At 48.0% G+C, this 18,859-nt stretch overlaps 2 protein-coding genes across 2 annotated transcripts; both read right to left on the reverse strand.

Annotated features, from left to right (window-relative positions):
* Positions 1 to 1,421: 1,421 nt before the first annotated feature.
* On the reverse strand, positions 1,422 to 15,540 carry LOC117590715. The gene is made up of 2 exons (XM_034283617.1): positions 15,491 to 15,540; positions 1,422 to 2,924 (listed from the first exon to the last, which is right to left on the reverse strand). The coding sequence occupies exons 1-2, from the start codon at positions 15,492 to 15,494 to the stop codon at positions 1,762 to 1,764; spliced, it is 1,167 nt and encodes a 388-aa protein (XP_034139508.1). The 5' UTR covers positions 15,495 to 15,540; the 3' UTR covers positions 1,422 to 1,761.
* LOC117590716 lies at positions 12,555 to 13,048 on the reverse strand. Its single transcript, XM_034283618.1, has one exon. It carries the CDS (start codon positions 12,890 to 12,892, stop codon positions 12,608 to 12,610), a length of 285 nt encoding a protein of 94 aa, XP_034139509.1. The 5' UTR covers positions 12,893 to 13,048; the 3' UTR covers positions 12,555 to 12,607.
* Positions 15,541 to 18,859: the final 3,319 nt, after the last annotated feature.

The following is an 18,859-nucleotide window of genomic DNA, read 5'->3' on the forward strand; positions in this document are numbered from 1 at the left end:
GTAGCTAAAGACACTCAACAACTACCAATATTCTCTATCATTATGAGACAGACAACCAGGCGAGCGCGTGTGATATTATACACTCTTTCGTTCTGCCTCCGCTCCTGGCACAGGCCGCCTCCCACTACCACGCCAACATCGTATTACCCACACCCCCCCCCCCCCCCCCTTGCCCAAAGTGGACAATCACTGCACGTGGGGCTGAGGGGTGATTGCATGAGGAGAAAAATGACAATGGCCCTGAACGGTAGAGGACGAGGCAGGAGGAGACTCCTGGCACACTGTTGCTACTATCTATGGCTGTGGGTAGACCGAGGCTAGGGTTGTGCCTGCGACAGCAATAATTTCATAATGCTTATAAAAAGGAATAAACAGAGACTCGACAGGTCCATCGCTTTCGAAAGCGAATTGCAGATGCTCTTTCAAAGTAAAACTCTTTTAAGCATGGACAATGCCTTATTCTTTTATGTGTATTTATGATCATATTTTGAGCTACTATTGAAGGATTCCTGTCATGAAGGAGCTGACTCAGCCGTGTGCATCGTGTGGCCAAACAGAGTGCATCCCCCTGTGCCCCCACGAGGAGTAATCAACCCTTCTGCCACCCGCCGTGGGTAGTCCGTTAGTCTGTTCGCCACGGAGTTTATAGTCGGCGCCTAGGCACACATGTTGTCATCATGGCTATGGCCATCCTCATACCCATCCACATCATCATCATCATCATCATCATCATCGTCCTGGTGGTCCTCGTGGTCATGGCTGGAAACCCGCTGAGCATGCTCATGAATTTCGACTGTATGGCAAATGATGTCCGAGGGGGCGGGTGCCCCAGCTGGAGCAACGCCGAGCCGCAGAAGCGAGAAAAAAACGACTGCAAATTTACTCAATTTTCTCACCACCCCCCAGTCTGCGGAAAATTTTATAAATTTTGTTTGCCAACTGTGGTGTGTGTGTGTGTGTGTGTGTGTGTGAGGGAGCGTGCGTGTGTGTTTTTGGGTTTCTGTGCGGTTGATTTGGTAGTTGTTGGACATTTGTCATGGCTGCAGACATTTTTGGTGCAGATTCCGGCATGTACATGCGTAACATAACGCAGAGCAGAGCCACTCAAAATTGAGAGTCAAAATTGTAAGGCACTAGAATTTTTATTCGCTTTACTTAAATGGGTTGAATTTATGCGTGTTCCTGGAAGCAGCTCTAACGGGAAAACGGTCTGTTAGCGATCTATGTACGTTAACAGCACACTGTTAGGGGCCACTGAGAGCGGACCCGAGCTCGCTCTCACGATCCACACGACTCTGCTCTCAAGTGGACTGAGATTGTAAGCTAGTGCCTGCCGTTCAGGGGATTATAGCAGAGGCCGGCAGCATCGTGTGTGTTATTATAATCTTATGATTATTTATTTATTTCAATATGCTTAAGAACAAACTAAAATTTAATTAATACGTAAGCCCAAAGAGATCGAAATCAAAAGCAGTCGGGGGATACCTCTTTACTACTCTGGGCGAACCGTGTGCTGCAGTGACGAAACGTTACGTGGCGCCAATTGACTTGACGTAACAAAATGTTTTGCATGGCCGTTCGTCCGGCGACAGACTTGACATTGATTTCGGACCTCTCGGGGGGCATTGAACTTGAACGTGTGTGTGTGTGTGCTGGGTGATTATTGTATTTGTTAGTGGTTTTGCGGGCAGTCGTAAGCAGACCGCCACTGCTGTTTGTGTCAGATCTCCGGTTTTCGCTGCTCCCCTCTTGAACATCCTTCTAGCGCTTGCGCCAGGAGAGGGGCTCGTTCTCGAGCTCCTTGGCACGTAGATCGGCCTCGTGGTTGCGACGCATAATATCGAAATGCTCCATCTCCGAGACCAGTGCGTAGCGATTGCTCTGCTTGCTCAGGTATCCTTTTTGAACTGCCAATTGCAGTGCGTGTGGCACATGGCGCTTCAGCTCCAACTCCGGTCGCTGGAGGCGCATCATAAGAGTATTGATGATCTCCGGATAACTGACGGACCGTTTGCTATCCCGCACCAGAGCCAACACAGCGCGGAATAGGTCCGGCATTGGCTGCTTGTGGTAGCGCTTAAACGGACGCGGGGCAAAGAAGCTCTGAGCCATTGTCCCAGGGACAAAGTCCATGTCCATGCCCATGGTGGCGTTGAGTCCCACTGGCGTTCCCAGCAGAACCTGCGCTGCTGCCTGTGATGTCAGAAGTCCAGGCTGGAACTCGGGTGCCGCGGCATTCAGCTTTGAGCGCTTCGCCGTGAGTTCCATGGGAGTAGCACGGCACGTGGGTTTGGCCACCAGGCCCATCGTGAAGTCGATGCCAGCGGGTAGGGGGCTGTCTCTTTCAGTGGCTTTCATGGTGTTGGCACCAGGGGCGTGGCTCAGCCTGGGTCTTACCGCCGTGCAGCGGTTGTCCGAGGGGCCCAGGAGCATCGGCACAATGGGATACTTTACATGTGTCACTGGACTTTGATTGCTGCTCGATTCGAGGTCCTGCGATTCGCTGGGATAGTCAAGCATCAACTGGTTCTGGGAGCGCCAGTCCTTTGAGTCGCCAGTGCGGACGCTATTGCAGACACTCTGCTCACCATGGCGTCGAAAATTGTAGAACCCTTTTCTGTGCGGATTCCACTGCGGATTGCGATCGTTATCCCCAACGTTGTCCAGCTTGTTGAAGCGATTGGCTCGATTGCAGTACGCCTGGTACGGGTACGGATGATACCATTGATGGCGGCCACTATTGTAGCTCTGATTTGTGAAGGTTTGGCTCTTGATCTGAGTCTGGGTGTGATTCTTGTGGGACTCCAAGTATAACTTGCGTTGGGGGGGTGCCATGCGCTGGGGCACCGTACAGCGGGGACTGATGTGCAAATTCTGCATCGCCAATTTTGCTTTCTTGCCTGGTTTGCGTCTCGGCCTGGAAGCTGCCGGATGATACAGAGCGAGGGAGAGAGAATTTGTGTTAGCGGTTCGTATTAGATTGGGTGCGTAAATGTGAGTAAATTTCGCGTAGACACGGTTGAGCCCAACGATCGTTAAAATCTCTTTTAAAACATTTATAACATTTGTTTTATGTATAGCCAAAAATTAAAAATTTTGCTCCAATACGGATGTATATGTCGATGTGGGAATATTGTTGGAATGAATGAATGTGAAGTATGTGACCCTAGGCAAGGTCCAGGAAGTATTACCACAAGCCTACTTGTTTTCAAATAAAGTTCTTTAACATGTCACATTTGACGAATGGAAAGTTTCAGTTTCAGGGAGTATTATTTTCCGTGTGGATCATGAGAGCAAGCTCTTAAAGTGGGTTGCATACGGTAGCGGCCTCAAGCTGTTAGCGGAGAGTGTCCACAAGCTCAGAATCTGTTAGCGGAGAGCGATAACAGGCTGTTGGCGGCTGGCGGCCACAAGCTGTTAGCGCAGAGCGATAGCAGACTGTTACCCTCCGGTCTTAACAGCGCTGTTGCTCCTTTTGAGCTGCTGCCCGGTTCCCTGAGAAAGTGCTTTGCTATGCGGGGGAATTCTGTGGCTGCTGCTGTCTTTTGTGAGGTAGAAACCTTTCGGTATAATTGTAAGAGTAAAAAACAACAAGCAACAGACTGAAGTGAGGCAGCGACAGCTCGCGCAAAAATGACTTTGCCGCGGGCTCTCAAAACACGCCCAATCCGTTTACCCAAAACGATGTAAAACAATATGGCCATGGGGCAGGGTGACAGAGTGGCGGGAGTGGCGGTTGGCAGGGGGCAGAGTTATGCTCTAAATAAATAAAAAGGGGCGTCAGACCCCCACCCTACCACAATTTCATCGAGCCAAGTTTGTTTAGCCTTCGTGATGAGGTGCGAGAAATCACAAAAATTGGATTTTGTGCTTTGAATTATGGGCGGACCGGGCGGACCCAGCGGACCTCGGAACCGCTTCAGTGGACGGAGGGTGCCCGAAGGGTTTGCTTTTGTTGTTGTTGTTGGTTTTCGGTGTTTCGGGGTTTTGGTTTTGGTTTTGGGGTTCTTTCTGTGTTGCCGAATGCCTTGAATTAGCATTCTGCTTGGCATTCAATTGGATTGCTTTAGAATTTGTGGAAGCATTGAGGGATAATCCAGCGATAATGTGGCGTTAGAATGCTGGTATGCGCACCCTTACCGATTGGCACACCAATTCCAGCAGCCTTTCAGTCAGTTTTAATGATGCCGAGTCACTCGACGGGTCTCTAAACAGCTTCTGCTACCCGCAGGACCTGCTCTGACTGCTGCCCAGTGTTGGGCAATTTCACAATTTTCAAATTACACACCACAAAATCTCATTTAGCTGAGTAAAGTCAGTTGACTGGACTAAGCCCTGCACTAAAGTCCCTATCCCCCTTCGAGCTCCGCACTCTGCACTCTGCACTCGAATACACACACAAATTACTAAATGAGTTGCACCAGAGGTCCTGTCGGAGGAGGAGGAGCTGCTGCTGTGTGTTTAGTGTGTGTGTGTGTGTGTGTGTGGTGAGAGGAGGTGTGGGGGAGGGGGCGTGTGCAGCATCATTGTAATGTGCTTGCCTCACGCTCGCTTGCCTCGGCCAAGGGGCGTGAAAACAACGCACAGCTCGAGTCCCTGGTCTCCCCGGTCTTCCTGGCTCGAGGCGAATGGCAACAGTCCAAACAGGTATTATCACACATGTGGGGGGTGAGCCCAGGACGCAGGACGGAGAGCGGAGAACGGAGGGGCGCCCCCGGACACGATGTGCGACATGCGACGTATGGGCTAAGGACATAAGCGTGACTAAACCTCAAAAGCACTGACTTCCGTTGCCCCCGAGGAGGCTGGGAGAGGAGGAGCTGGGCTGGGCTGGTCTGGGCTGGAATGGGCTCCTAGAGGGTCCGTTGTTGGCTGGCCGTATCCTGTTTGGGTCCTTTAAATACCAGTTGGTGTCGCAACAATCAGTGACCCGCCCTCGCTCTCTCTCTCTCTCTCTCTCGCTTACGAATACACCTACACCAATACTAATGGCAATTGGGAAGCACTCACAAAACACACAAAGTTGGGGAGGAAGTGGGAGGAATACACTTAGGATACCCTACCCGAAGGAAATGAAGGAGAGCTACAGGAGAGCTTCTGCAGAAGTTTTGAGCGGGAGAAAGTGTCTTGAAATCTCTCTAAATATATTTATGGATATATACTTTCCCGGCGGGAGTCGGCAAGGGTATTCAATTATTCGGAGAGTTCTGTGCTCTTCCCGCATGGCCCTGCCATTACCGTGTAGAATGGACCAACTTTACCATATGCTGGACCGAGCACTCACACACTCACAGGGCACCGATGATGAAGAGGAATAGAAATGGGTTGTGGGCTTTGGGCTTTGGATTGTCGATGAATAGGGGCCATGGGGGATGGGGGTGGAGGCAGCTTTGCGGCGACTGAGCGACTGCCAGCCCGAAGGTGACACCATATCAAACACAGGAGCGCGATTGAGGTCAGCACAGCATCTTAGGCGGCGAATCCTTGTTGATATAACCGCAAGCTCAAGGCTCTCATTGGCAGCCATCACACCTTCGAAGTCCACCCCGAGGATCAGGTGGTGGTAGCGGTGAGTTGCATTTCAATTAGCTCGCTTAGCCAGCTCCAGCTGGAGTGGGACGACAAAAGCGAAGGCAAAGGGGTTGCTGGTGATAGCGATTGTGTCCTGCAGGCGCTCAAATGGGATTGCCATAGGATTTGACATCTGCACAGCAGTCCACCGGGAGGTAGTTGTCCAGAGCTGATTGAATGTCTGGCCTCGGGTTTGACTTTACTCTCGATTCCATGTAGCATGAACGATTTTTGCGATTTGCCAGAGTTTTACTTAAAAGAATTTGGAATGAAGGCAGAAACTCTTGAGGGTTCAATTCATTTCATTATTTGTTTATATCAATCGAACCAGCAGTAAGTCCGTGAGTCAGCACTGCACAGCGCATCGCTAACTAGCTATTGTACTGGGATTTGTGTTGCTGTGGCAAATATCTAGAGCTCATCATGATTGTTTCGTAATTGGAATGCGACAATGGCAGGCAAACTGGCGAAGGAATGCTCTCTGCTGGAAGCTCGAAGCTCGAAGCTGGAGATGGAGATGGCACTGTAAATGGAGATGGAGTGGAAGGCATTCCACAGAATGCAGGACAATAACAGCAGCAGTGCCGCATGCCACCAACAACAGCAACAGCAACAGCAACACCAACCAACCGACAACGACTGACGATGAGAGGATGAGAGGATAAGGAGGATGAGGAGGAGTGTGCTGCTGCTGTGTGGATGCCAACTCAACCAACAATTTGCTTCAATTATAAAAAGCGTCGCGACAAAGTGGCGCCAACAGACGACGGGCGGTAGGACGGGGTGGAGGATGAATGGATGGAGGGATGGGCGGAAGAGTGCATCCAGGCGTAGGGGGGCGGCGTGGCAGCAATGCTGATGCTCCTGCTGATGAAATGGGTAAACACTGGTGGATGGACCAGCGGTATGGGCTGCTGCGGCCCTGGGGTTGGCCTGGTAATCAGCATGGCGACGCAGTCGCTCCTTTGAGCCAACTCTCGGCGAGGAGTCAACGACTGAATGACGCAGTTGGCCTAGACCGGAATGAGTAGAGCTGGAACTGGAACTAGGACAGGGATACGCGGATGGGGGACACAGAGTGAGACAGAGAGTGCGTCTGAGAGTGGGAGTGATGCGACGACTGGCGTCAGCAGAGCATTCCCTTTTCTGCCGCCTGATGGACGCTCGTATTGCGGTGGCCAGTCCTTCGTCATCCAACTCCTGTGCTGTGCTATCCTGTCCTGTCCCATTATAATTGTGTGTTTTGTGCAATTATCAGGCAGGGATCAGTCTTCGATATGCAGCAACTCCCACTCCACTCCACTGGCTGGGGGCTGCACTCTTATCGCATTTTGGGGGGCACTCTCAAAATGATTCATAAATATCACTAATCAACGCTGGAGTTTTCCAGAAAACTCCTGCACAGGCAGCAGGAGCTGCCTTTCATTTGAGTTGAGTTTTAGCTGCTGCCACAGAATGGCAGCACGAGTGGCAGGAGAGGGTCAGTGCCATTTGTCATTGCAGCTTTCAGCTTGAACGGGGGGCCATGGACATGGACATGGAGGAGTCTGGACACTGGCACTGCCACTGCCACTGCCCAGAGCTGAAGAGTTTAAATGTTAATAGTTCACAATTCTGCTTGATCCTTCTCTCTCTGTCTCTCCCTCCCTTGCTGACTGTGTGCCTGGCTGTAAAGTTGCGTGACTATGGAATGCTGAGCTCAGTGCCAGGTCCTCGCACACGTAGGGGAGATTAGTCCGTGGCTGGAGTTCTCCTGCAAGTGTAAAACTGCTGATGGTATGCCATTGCCATGGTCCTGGCTGGATGTGTGTGTGGGAGTGTTTTGTAGCTTTGAGTATGGACAAAGGCCGCTACTACACGAAAAACGAACGGAGTAGCATTTCCAGGCAAGCTCGCCGGAGTGACAAAGAATGTGCAGTAGCAGCAAGGCTCCACAGCAAAAGCATCCTAACAGCAGGCAAATATTTGTTTTCCAGTCTTCCAGTCAACATTTTCCAGCCCAAGATATTCGGAAAAGGGCAAACAATCAGAGACGTGACGAGCAAAAGAGAAGAGACGAATGGAAAAGGTCAGCCAAAGGCATACCCACAAAGTCGGGGCACCTAAAGCCTAATCCCGATTTTGTTATTCGATTGTCAATTACACTTTTGAAACATTTCCAATACCAAAACTTCGAAGAAAGCAGAGCCTAAAGCATTGGAATTTAAATGATTTACAGCCTTTCTGGTTGAGAATTAATTAAACACAAGCTCATGACATACAAAAAAATATATTAAAAATCGTTGAATACTTCCATTTTGACTCGATGTATCTTCAGCGGCACAGGCATTGAAATGGAATTTAATAAAACATCAAACAAAAGTCAAACAGATTTATCTTACTCCCTCTTTGGGTTTTATATTCTTGTTTGCATATTGACAAGTCTGTTGTCTCAGACTTGGCACAAAATCAAAGTCCAGATTACCAATTCGCAGAAATTTGTCTTTGTCTCATGGTTACCTTGGAACTCTCCTATAACTGCAGTCTAGGCTATTGTTATTATTTAATTAGTATTGATTCTCTCGTCAAAATACATTCCACCACTAACAACAAAAAAAGGACTAGACCCGCCCCTCGAGTGTAATTAAATGAAACTATCAAATTAGCATAGAGGCGGCAACCTTCTGGATATCGAACGGGAATGACTGACAGAGTTCTCCTAATTAATGCTGCCCCAAAATACGAGCCCATCCAACGGTAATGCTAACAATCATTTAATTTCAGGTTAATTGCATAGAATCTGGTTTGCCGTTGCCCCATAAATTGTCGGTGTGTCGCTGGTGCCTGCTGGTGTTTTGTGTAATTTATTTGCATATTTCAGTGGAGCGTAGTGACAGGCCAGAATTATGCTACAAAATGCTAGGAATGCCATTTCACCCCATCCCCGTTGCTCGTATCCACTTTAATGGAGGACCAAGACGGTAACAAAAAGGGGAAGGCACCCGGCCAGCCAGCTGGGGGGGGGGGGGGGGGGGGCTAGGCGGGTTGAGGGTTTGAGGCATACAAAAACTGCTTTTTGCTCTCCTCTCTCTCTCTCTCTCTCTCGTTTGGCTGCTAAACGCATTTACGTGTCAAAACTAATTTAGTGTGTGCCGCCAGTCCCTCTCTCCGCCACTCCACATGGTGCACGAAACGATGTGGAATGGGTAGCGGAAACGGAAATGGAAACCCATACGCATTCGCATACGCATACGCAGTGGGGGACGCAGCAGCGATGGACCATGTTTTGCTTATTTATTTGCCGGGACTCTGTTGCATGCACCCCGCCAAAGAGTGTTGCACGCCCCCTTGCGTGGCCTTACGATAGCATTTCTCACCTAATAAAATTACAATGGAAACACCCTGGAGCGTACGCGTACACGTACCACCCCCAAAAAGCCGAAGGACTAAAGGCCCAGCCTCCACCATCGACCCCTCACATGCTGCCATCTAACCCACCCGCAGACACCCACACCCACCCCATCCTGCTGGCTGTCCTTTTTCTTTCCTTTTTGATGTAAATTTAATTTCGGTTTTCACATTTTGAGGTTTTCATAGCCACATGCTGGTGCAAGGGCGTGGGAGAGCCCTGCCAGAGTCCAGAGTGCCGGAGTGCTGTGTGCCCTGAGTCCTGAGTCCTGTACAGTGAGCTTCTGAGTGAGTGTCCGTATCCTGTCCGTCCTGCCCCTGTCATGTCTCCGCTTTCTCTCTCTCTCTCTCTCTCTCTGTCTTGCAATGTGTCGTGTCCCCTGGGAGGACTCGGGGAGCATAGTCAGCTGCCGTAATGCTTCTTTCATCGTTGTTTCCTTCACAGCTCGCAGGCTCCATGGCTGACGGCTCATCGCTGGGATGGATGCTCTCTCCTGTTCCTGGTCTCTCGCTCCGTCTGTCATCAGCGTCGCATATTGTTCGGCTCAGTCCATCCCAGTTATGCCCCGTACCCATCCCTCCTTCTTGCTCTGACGGTATATGAATATGTCAACTCGATTCCCAGGCGTGTGCTCCTGAATCGGTGGCCGTTTCTTTTTCTTTTTCCTTCTCTTTCTTTTTTTGCGCACTTTTTGACGGTACTCCCGTACGTAGTGCGGCATTGTCTGCGTTGCTGGACTGCGATTTCAATTAAAGGATCGACCCGACCACTCCATTCGTTGCTGCATTCCAGTCTTTGTTTAGTGGCCACACATGTTGCACATGCTGCAACTTTTTCAATCTTTCAATCTTTTAATCTTCCAATCTTCCAATCTCCAATCGAATAATGGCCGTCTTCCCGTTTGATTAACTTTCAATGCTGGGCCTGTGGCGCAGAGAGTTCTTTAAGCTTTTGGGGGGGAAGTTCGTTGACCAAAGCCGGAAACAGTTCACACTTTAGCATCCGCCACGAAAAGGGGTTAGGTGAGGCCAAGAATAGAGTGAACAATGTCAGACACTTGACACAAAGCTTAATTGCTGAGCCGGAGACCAGAGCCTGAGACAGTGCCTCGGAGTCCCCCCGAGTACCGAGTACCGTGTACCGAGTTCTGACTGTGAAAAAGCGTCAAGTGCTCTCGAGGTAATTTGATTTAATTGTGCGTGCCAGCCCCAGCCCCGGTAGCGCTCCACAGAGCACAGCCACGGAACAGCCTCTGCAACTTTTGCTCATATGTATGCCTTGTGGTCGCCTTTGTGGCATGTTGTGTGCTGCCTGCCTCATAAGAAATTTACAAGTGCAGCGGAGAACAACTGATGGCAAGGCCCCGGGCCCGATCCCTCAGTTCAAGTCCAAGTCTGTGGAGCTCTTGAACTTTGGTTGGGGCCCAGGGCCACGGGGCACTCTGGCCTTCGGGCTGCCACTTGAACTTGCCTCTCAACATCAAGTTGCAAGTTTCTTGTTGCAAGTGGTGGTGCTGCTGCTGCTACTCCTGTTCACTGGTCACCATTGTTGCGGGTTTATTAACTGTTTTTGCTGTGCCTGGATTTCCTTTTTGTTTTCCTTATTTTTGTTCTGTTGCGTCCTGCATAAATCATCAGCGCAATGGCTTTTAATGCATAATTTATTTGCAACTTTTGTGGTACATCCTCTATTTCTGTGCCACTCCCTCCCTTTCTCTGCCTCGTGTCTGTGGTTTCTTCTTTTTTTTTTTGCTTACACCAAAGCTAAGAGAATTCATGGCTGACGAGCGTTTCCGCTTCCGTTTGCAATTACACGGGAATGGCGGCTAGAATAATGGCCAGGAGACAACAGGCAACCGAGGGTCATGGCTGCCGCCGCATTAATCAATTATTCACAGTCGACGGCAGTCCATGCGGCCTAAGCATTTAATTCGTGAATTACGAAATGATTCCATACGGATGAGTAACGAACCGTGGCCAAGTGCCTATCGTCATCATAATCGTCATGTACTTCACATTTTCAGATTAAACAGTTCTGCAAGCACTCGTCCAATAATCCAGTTACCGATTGATAACCGTGTGTGTGTGTGTATTTGTGTGTGTGTGTGTGTTTTTGATTTGATGGCCCCAACTCCAATATGAAATCGGGGGATTCTCTGCTGTGCCAACGTCAATTGAAAAACGAGAAGGGACGTGTGAGACGCTTCTTACGCGTCACAACTTTTATACCCGGCACTCAGGACTACATCTAGATGTAGAAGACATCGCCAACCACTAGATATCGTTCACATTACAGAACACGTAGTAAAAGCCTACTAAATAAAATGCATCAAACAAATTAGATCAGTTAATCCTATTTTCCAATTTATGATATATTTAAAACAGCAATAAAATTGGTACATTCTTGGACCGATAGGTTTCACAGCAAATTTTTCGAAAGTGTCGCCATCTAGCGTTCAAAACCGAGTCTTGGTTAAAAGTCGGAAGAGTCAACGCCAGGGGGAGGGCAGTGGCAGGGGCCGAGTGAAGCAGAAGCAGAGTGTGAATGAGAGATTGTAAAAAGAACAACAAAAGCTGCGGGACAGGGTGGGTTAAGCCACTGGAAATTAATTTCTCCATTGTGGCTATAATAATGATCCGATCGAATCCCAATTTGGTGATCTGATAGATATGGCCATTCCCTACGGAATGTTTTCTTTTATCTTCAAAACTGTAGATTTGGGAGGTTTTCGCCCTTTTGCTGGGGCGGAAGGGGGCGTGGCTCATTTTTGAAATAAACTTGTGACAGTGTGAGCATACAGAAGTCTGGATGCAAAATTTGGTGGCTTTAGCTTTTATGGTCTCTGAGATCCAGGCGCTCAACAAGACGGACGGACAGACGGACAGACATGGCTCTATCGACTCGGCTATTGATGCTGATCAAGAATATATATACTTTATGGGGTCGGAAACGCTTCCTTCTGTGCGTTACATACAACCGTTGTTCGCACAAATACAATATACCCTATTTACTCTTCTATTTACCGGGTATAACAATTGAAAAATCGCAACAGCACCAGCAGCACCCATACGTACTCGTGTGTGAATTAATGAATGTATCAACAATATGAATAAATTAATAATGCATACACCCCGCCACCTTACTCCCCACCAAAGGCATTTCCATGGTCACTTCGATGAGGGTTAGGACAGACACATTGTGTGCATTGGTATCTGCGGAGTGTTGGCACCCGTGGCAGTGCACCGAAATGAGCTCCAAATGGAGTCCGCGCCTCTCTCCCTCGATCTGATGATGTCTGAATTTGAACGCTTAATTTATGCTTTAATTGCATATTTCGCGGTGCAATGCAAATATCCACAGGGGATGCCACACACCCCTGCTCTCTGCCGTTGCATTCCATTTAGATAACCGCAAATATTTGCCACAAACGCACATGCCATGGCAGTGACAAAATGCCAACACCCACCACGCACCAGGCACCTGTCTGTGCTGCACGAATGAACATCCCACCCACTACTGGCTCATTTCCAAGCATTTAATTTTCCTCAAAACGGAGCGGGACTGTACCCAAAACCAATTGAATTGATTGATCAACTTGAGGTTCTGCTGGAATTTATTTGGCAAGTATTTTGTACATTATTTGGAGGGCTATTGGGCCCGATGCTGCTTGGACAGCCGCTGGCCAGGCAGCAAGTAGAGATTTTGCTTTCGCCTTAGCGATCCCAAGGAGACAATTTCACGCAGGAGCTCGCGCACCTGTCGCTTGAAGTCGGGATCGCTGCGATGATGTCGGTCGCCCACGCTGGCGATGATCTCTGTGTCGGTCATCGGTCCCCGGCCATCCATCACCACAAAGAGGATGCTCTGGGTCAACAATCTGGGCTCCACTGGCCACAGCTGGTTAAGGGAACTGATATTGAAGCAGGATGTCATTTTAACCCTGCAACGATCCCACGATCCTTCCGTCCAAGCAAACAAAATTTTGAAACCGAAAGGTTTGTGTGTTTTTCTCTCTCTCTTTGTGTGAGGCGAAAGTGCCGAGAAATGCTTTCCACCCTGACACTGACAGTTTAGGCACAGCCCTCTGTCTCTCTGTCTGCCTGGTTTTGTGTGTGGCTTCCCCATGGCCAATTAATCAGGAGACGGCAATGGCTGACTTTGTAGCAGATTTGAACTTAAGTGACCTCCAGGCATATAAAAACGAAAACTGCGACAACAAAGGCTCCACGTACGTAGAGCGAAGTAGGAAGCGCTCCAACAGGGAAGCCGCAGCACACAGGCTTCCACCCAACAAACTTCAAGTGACATTTGAGCAAAGACAAAAAGTCATTATCACGGCGACGTTGTGCCGCACTTGGTTGGCTCTGCCTTAGCCTTAGACTGAGACTCAGCCTCAGCCTTAGACTATGCCTCTCTGTTGCTGCCACTGCCTCTGCTCTCCATGTGCAGCATATGGGAGCACGAACACGAGCCACGTGATTGAGGCAGCGGCCGTCGCCAGCTCTGTCGCCATGTTTTTTGCCTTTTCCGGCATTTTGTTTACGATTTCTTTTTGTTTCTATATGTGTTGTGTGTGTGTGTGTGTGTGTGTGTCTGCTCTAGCCGGAGTACGCGGATTTCCTTTCGAGATGCCGGAGTTGGCAGACGGCAGGCAGTTTTCCCTGAATGATTTTCACTTGTTTGTCCTCGTTGGCAGCTTTTGTTCGCCGTAGAAGGCCGACCAACAGACCGACCGACAGATAGAGAGACAGAGAGACAGAAAGACAGAGAGACACCCGGTTCCCTGTTTTGTGCCCCGACAAGTGCAATTGTCATAAAGTGTCATTGGCTGACGTCGCGCAGCGTCGTGGCAGCATCCAGGCGGTGGCAGTACGAGTATCCTCGTCATCCTTCAGTTCTTTGTCCGCAGTTGTGGGTGCGGTGAATCAACTTAAATGAGTATCCGCTTTGTAACTACAAGTGCGTGGCTTCGCTTTGTCCCTTTCCGTTCCCCTTCCCCCACACCACTTGGGATTCTGAGGCTGAGGAGCAATTGGCTTTGTGTGCGATTTAGCTTTGTTTTCTGGACTAGGGTCTAGGTCTAGGGCCTGCCACCGCAGCGACGAAGGGGGTAATTGTAATGGTAATGGCAATGGAAATATAAATGGAAAAGAGAACCAGGCTATCGTATGGCTGCTGTGTCTGTCTGTCTGTCTGTCTGTGAGAAGTCATAATCCCATAGCCTTGCTTACTCTTACTTAATACCCCTTTAGAAAGGTTTCCCCCACGACCCAAGAATGTATGGGAAATCGCTTGGAAGGAAAGTCATTTCGATGGCTGAACCAAAGCAAACAAAATTATGATATTCGTACACAGAAAACATCCAATAAGATACGTCAACGATGAGTTCTGGCAGAGCTGGTTGTCCGCTTGATTTTGGTGGACAGAACAATGAGCTTTGCCTTGGTCTAATCAGTTAGGCAGCTTTTACGCGCCATGCAAAACTGTACTTTGCTGAACGAGCGGAAAGAAGGAAACTTGATTTATGCCGCAACACTGTTGCAACCAAAAGAAGGCAAGGGAACAGGAAGGGGGACGCCTTTAAGCGGCTTATAGAGCTGCTTCTAAGCGAATTATGCTGCATCGCGGCAGGAGGCACGCAGCAGGACTCTGCTGGCTGGACCATGTGGACCGAGTGGCAGCCGGTCATGCGCCATTCGATTCGGTGGCCGTAGCCTTTTCTTTTCGTACAGCTTCAGGTGGAGAGTTCTATCTAGCAAACAAAGTCCTCTGGGATGTCTGGGAACCGAATAGCATTTTTCGCGAATTGAATGAAAACAATTACAAGAGAGAGACTGAAGGGGCGGCACCAGAGGAGCACACATAAATGCCACCGAGGAATGATAAATTGACGGAGAGAGAGCGAAAGAGTGAACAGCGCGACTCGCGATGGGATTACATTTGGGGATATGATTGCATATGGGAATGAGGACATGGGGCTGGAGACTAGGACTGACGCGGGCTTTGCCTAGAATTCGACGCAGACGACGGGCGACATTGAGCAATTGCTGTGCATAAATATTCCAACACTCCCGGACACAGAAACAGAAACGGACACAGACAGGAACAGGGACAGGGATACTCACATGAAGGGCGACAACCACCTGTCAGTATGGGGGGAAAAGCACAAACAAGCAGCGCAAATCAAAACAAGAAGCAGGGGGAATCCACCGGCGAAAGTCGCTAAGAGAAAGTGTGTGCCGGCCGGCGGCAACATGCTGCCAGGACTTGCGATGCACAGGACCTGCGCAGTGCGCACTGAACCCACCAGCCACATTGCTGCACAGTTCGAAACGTTGCGAAACATTTTCGAACTGACTGTCGAACGTCGGTGACGAGTGCCACCGAAACTACACGAGGAGCGGCTGCACTTGCGTGGTGGGAAGCAGCCGGCCGAAAGCCGAGGACACAAACGTGGAGCCGAATGAGCACCGAGAATGAATCCTCGGAGGATGTTGAAGATGTAACAATAAAAAACTAAATTTTACTCACTCATTTTGGCACAGTTAACCACTTGAATAAAACCACAAAATTAATTAAACCAACCGCACAATTTGGTCCTTTTGTATGTTCATTACATGAAAACGTTGTGGGTGTTCGCACAAATATCACTTAAATATATGTTTGTATACATAAAACAATGCTTGAAAGCAAATGCTCAGGGACTCAAACCCGAATAACCCGAGTGCGCTTAGCGAAAATAATGGAGGCAGTCCAATGATTGCCGATTAAAATTATAATTTATAAAGACAAAACGAGAAGGGACGTGTGAGACGCTTCTTACACGTCACAACTTTATACCCGGCACTCAGTACTACATCTGCACCTTAGCGGTGTTTTGTCAAATTTTAAATTTTTTTTCATCTGTCATCTACATCTACAACACTTCTCACATTAACACGCTCCTTAAGCTCGCCGCCCTTCCCTAGACCCACACACAGCAGACTCGCTGCAGAGGCAGAGGCCGCTGACTACACGAAGCTGAGTGTGAAAGAGAATGTGAAAAAAAAACAACAAAAGCTGCGGGACAGGGTGGGTTTAGCCACTGCAAATTGATTTATTCATTATGGCTATAATAATGATCCAATCTGATCCCAATTTGGTGATCTAATAGATATGGTCTTTCCCTACGGAATGGCGTTTTTCTTTTCTTTTATCTTCAATGAGCGTGGCTTATTTTTGAAATACACTTGTAACAGTGTGAGCATACAGGAATCTGGATGCATAATTTGGTGGCTTTAGCTTTTATGGTCTCTAAAATCCAGGCGCTCAACAGGACGGACGGACAGACGGACGGACAGACAGACATGGCTCATGGCGTTTCCTTCTGTGTGTTACATACATTCACTTTGTGCACAAATACAATTTACTCTTCGAGTGCCGGGTATAACAAAAATGTTGATGGCAGTTTCTATTGAGAATTTCACTTAAAAGGCAAGCAATAAGGAAAAGTACATTTTATTCATTTGTGATTTCTTCCAGCTTGTCAAACATTAACGTTGTCCTTCATAGAATTGTAGCAGATACGTTCAAAAATGGCAAACAAATTCACCCTTTTCCGAATCGATTCAGACCACTTTTTTAGGTACAAAGTTTCGTAGATTATATGTAAATATCTATGGAAATGCGCATCTATTTCCGAGCTCTTTAATTGGATTAACGGATAATTCAGCGCTATGTTGAATAGCCCATTTGGCGGCATAATTACTGCAAAATTCCATATTAATGACTCTTTACTTAAATCGCTCTCACATGAATGAGTTTGCATTATGCATTAAAGCCGGGCAGAGAGCAGTAGGAGGGCAGGAGGTGTTGGACATACTCGTTTATGAATATATAAATCTGTCTACCAACAATACATACAATAACTCCTTATATTTTACATATATCGCGGGTGTATATACATACACATACATATACAATGTACATATGTATATTTTTGTGTGAAATCGGTGTGGAAAAACAGTGTTTAATTAGCATATGGCGGCAATTAATTAATTTGCAGAGCAACCGGGCAACGTGCAGCATTTTCTGGCATGGCCCTTGGCTCCGGCTACACCCACCCACGCTCCTTATGCAATTTTCATATTAAATCAAAGATTATTCTATAATTAAATGTGCACACACACAAAGCGCGACAGACAGACAGTGGGGGTACCATCCAGAGAGAGTGTGTGAGGAAGTTCCTTCTTCATTTTCAGCTGGTAGTTGGATTGGGAATGCCCCCTACGGCTCTCTCCAGCTTGGCATCAACTTACATCTGAAATCAATAAATAAAACTTGCTGCAGTGCACTTTGGCAGAGCTCCTCGATGGATGGACATTGAGAGCATTCGCAATGGGTTAATTGGCGACTCCAATCAACGGAAATCGCATGGAAAATCCATTCAAAATGTAAGCGAAAAATGATATTAATGAGCGCAAAGCCATTCCAACAGGCCAACATCCGTATCGGACGGATAGATGTTTGAGTTTGCCCGTGGCGGATGTTGGTTTTGGGTCACCGCAAAAAGCGTTGACAGCATAATCGACTTTCACTTAAAAAACAGTAGCGAATGTGTTAATTGAATCACACATTATCATCGCAGTCCAAAACGTTCGCATTCGAAGCAGTTGTTCGCAAATTGCACAATTATTTGATTTAATTTTTACTTTGCTATGCAAATGTTTTTGTTTGTTTTGCAAGACTTACAGCTGATCACTTCAATGGTTCCAAGCCTCTTCCCCTGGCTAAACGTTCGCTGCCTTTATGCTACTCCCACGTATACACATGCAGCCCAGTATAATTAATCTTACTCTATAAGATACATTACAATACGTGGAGTATCTTTTGCATAATTTCCATAACAAGCAAAATTCGCTTCGCTTCGAAATTAGTCAAAAGTGAAGCCTCAAATCGAAGAATGGGTGCGTGGCATGTCGTGGCTGAGGGCAGGCAGGGGGCAGGCTCTGCAAGTCATTCCAAGTTCATTGACATGTCATCCATCTCAATTTGCCGCTCCCCAACGGGCAGGAAGGGGCGTAGTGCTCGTGGGGCGTGAGTGATGCATGGCAGAGGCAGATTGGCAGAGGGATGCTCCACATACTCGAGCTCTTTCGTCTGAAATGACACACTTTACGAGCAGTGTTTGCCTCATTTTTAATGCAAATCAATAAATTTATATACAACAATGAAAACATTTGAATGGCCTGCACAGCTGTGCTGTCTATGTGGCAAGGACAGTGGCAAAGACAGGAGCTGGACCAGGGCCAGCCCGCGGGCACTTCCAGTTTCGCTTCAGCTTTTTATTTCAATTTCCGCCCACAAACCCCTGCAAGCAAACACACACAAAAAAAAAAGGAAAAAGAAAAGACAAATACCAAACAAAAGACAACAACAAAGACAAATTTATGCCACATTAACAGCTAAAAGCTTTCAAAATGCGTTTTGCTTACGCCAGAGGGGGTTCAAGTTCGAGTTTGAGTTTGGGTTTAGGGTTCGGGGTTCGGGTTCGGGTTCGAGGGGGAACTCAACCCAAAATGCGATGAAAAATTCTTTGCCGAGAGTATGACCAAATTGTTGGCACATCTTGTACACTTGTACAGTTTCTCCGCACCACACCCAAAAACGAAAGCATTAAATTTAACGCGCCAAAAACTTGTGCCATTTCGGAATTCTGGATTCTGGATTGTAGGATGCGATGCCTTCTGCTCTCGTTTGTTGCCAAAAATTTCAGTTAGCTCATTCGTCGACTTGTCCCATCAGCCGGTTACCCTGACCAATGCCACACAGAGGAAAAAATGGCAGAGTCCTCAAAAATACTTATAAAATATTCGGAATTCCGAGGCATAGCAACTAACTACCGCTGATATTTCACCAATA

Source organism: Drosophila guanche, unplaced genomic scaffold (genome assembly GCF_900245975.1).
Source record: "Drosophila guanche unplaced genomic scaffold, DGUA_6, whole genome shotgun sequence".
NCBI classification, from domain to species: Eukaryota; Metazoa; Arthropoda; class Insecta; order Diptera; family Drosophilidae; genus Drosophila; species Drosophila guanche.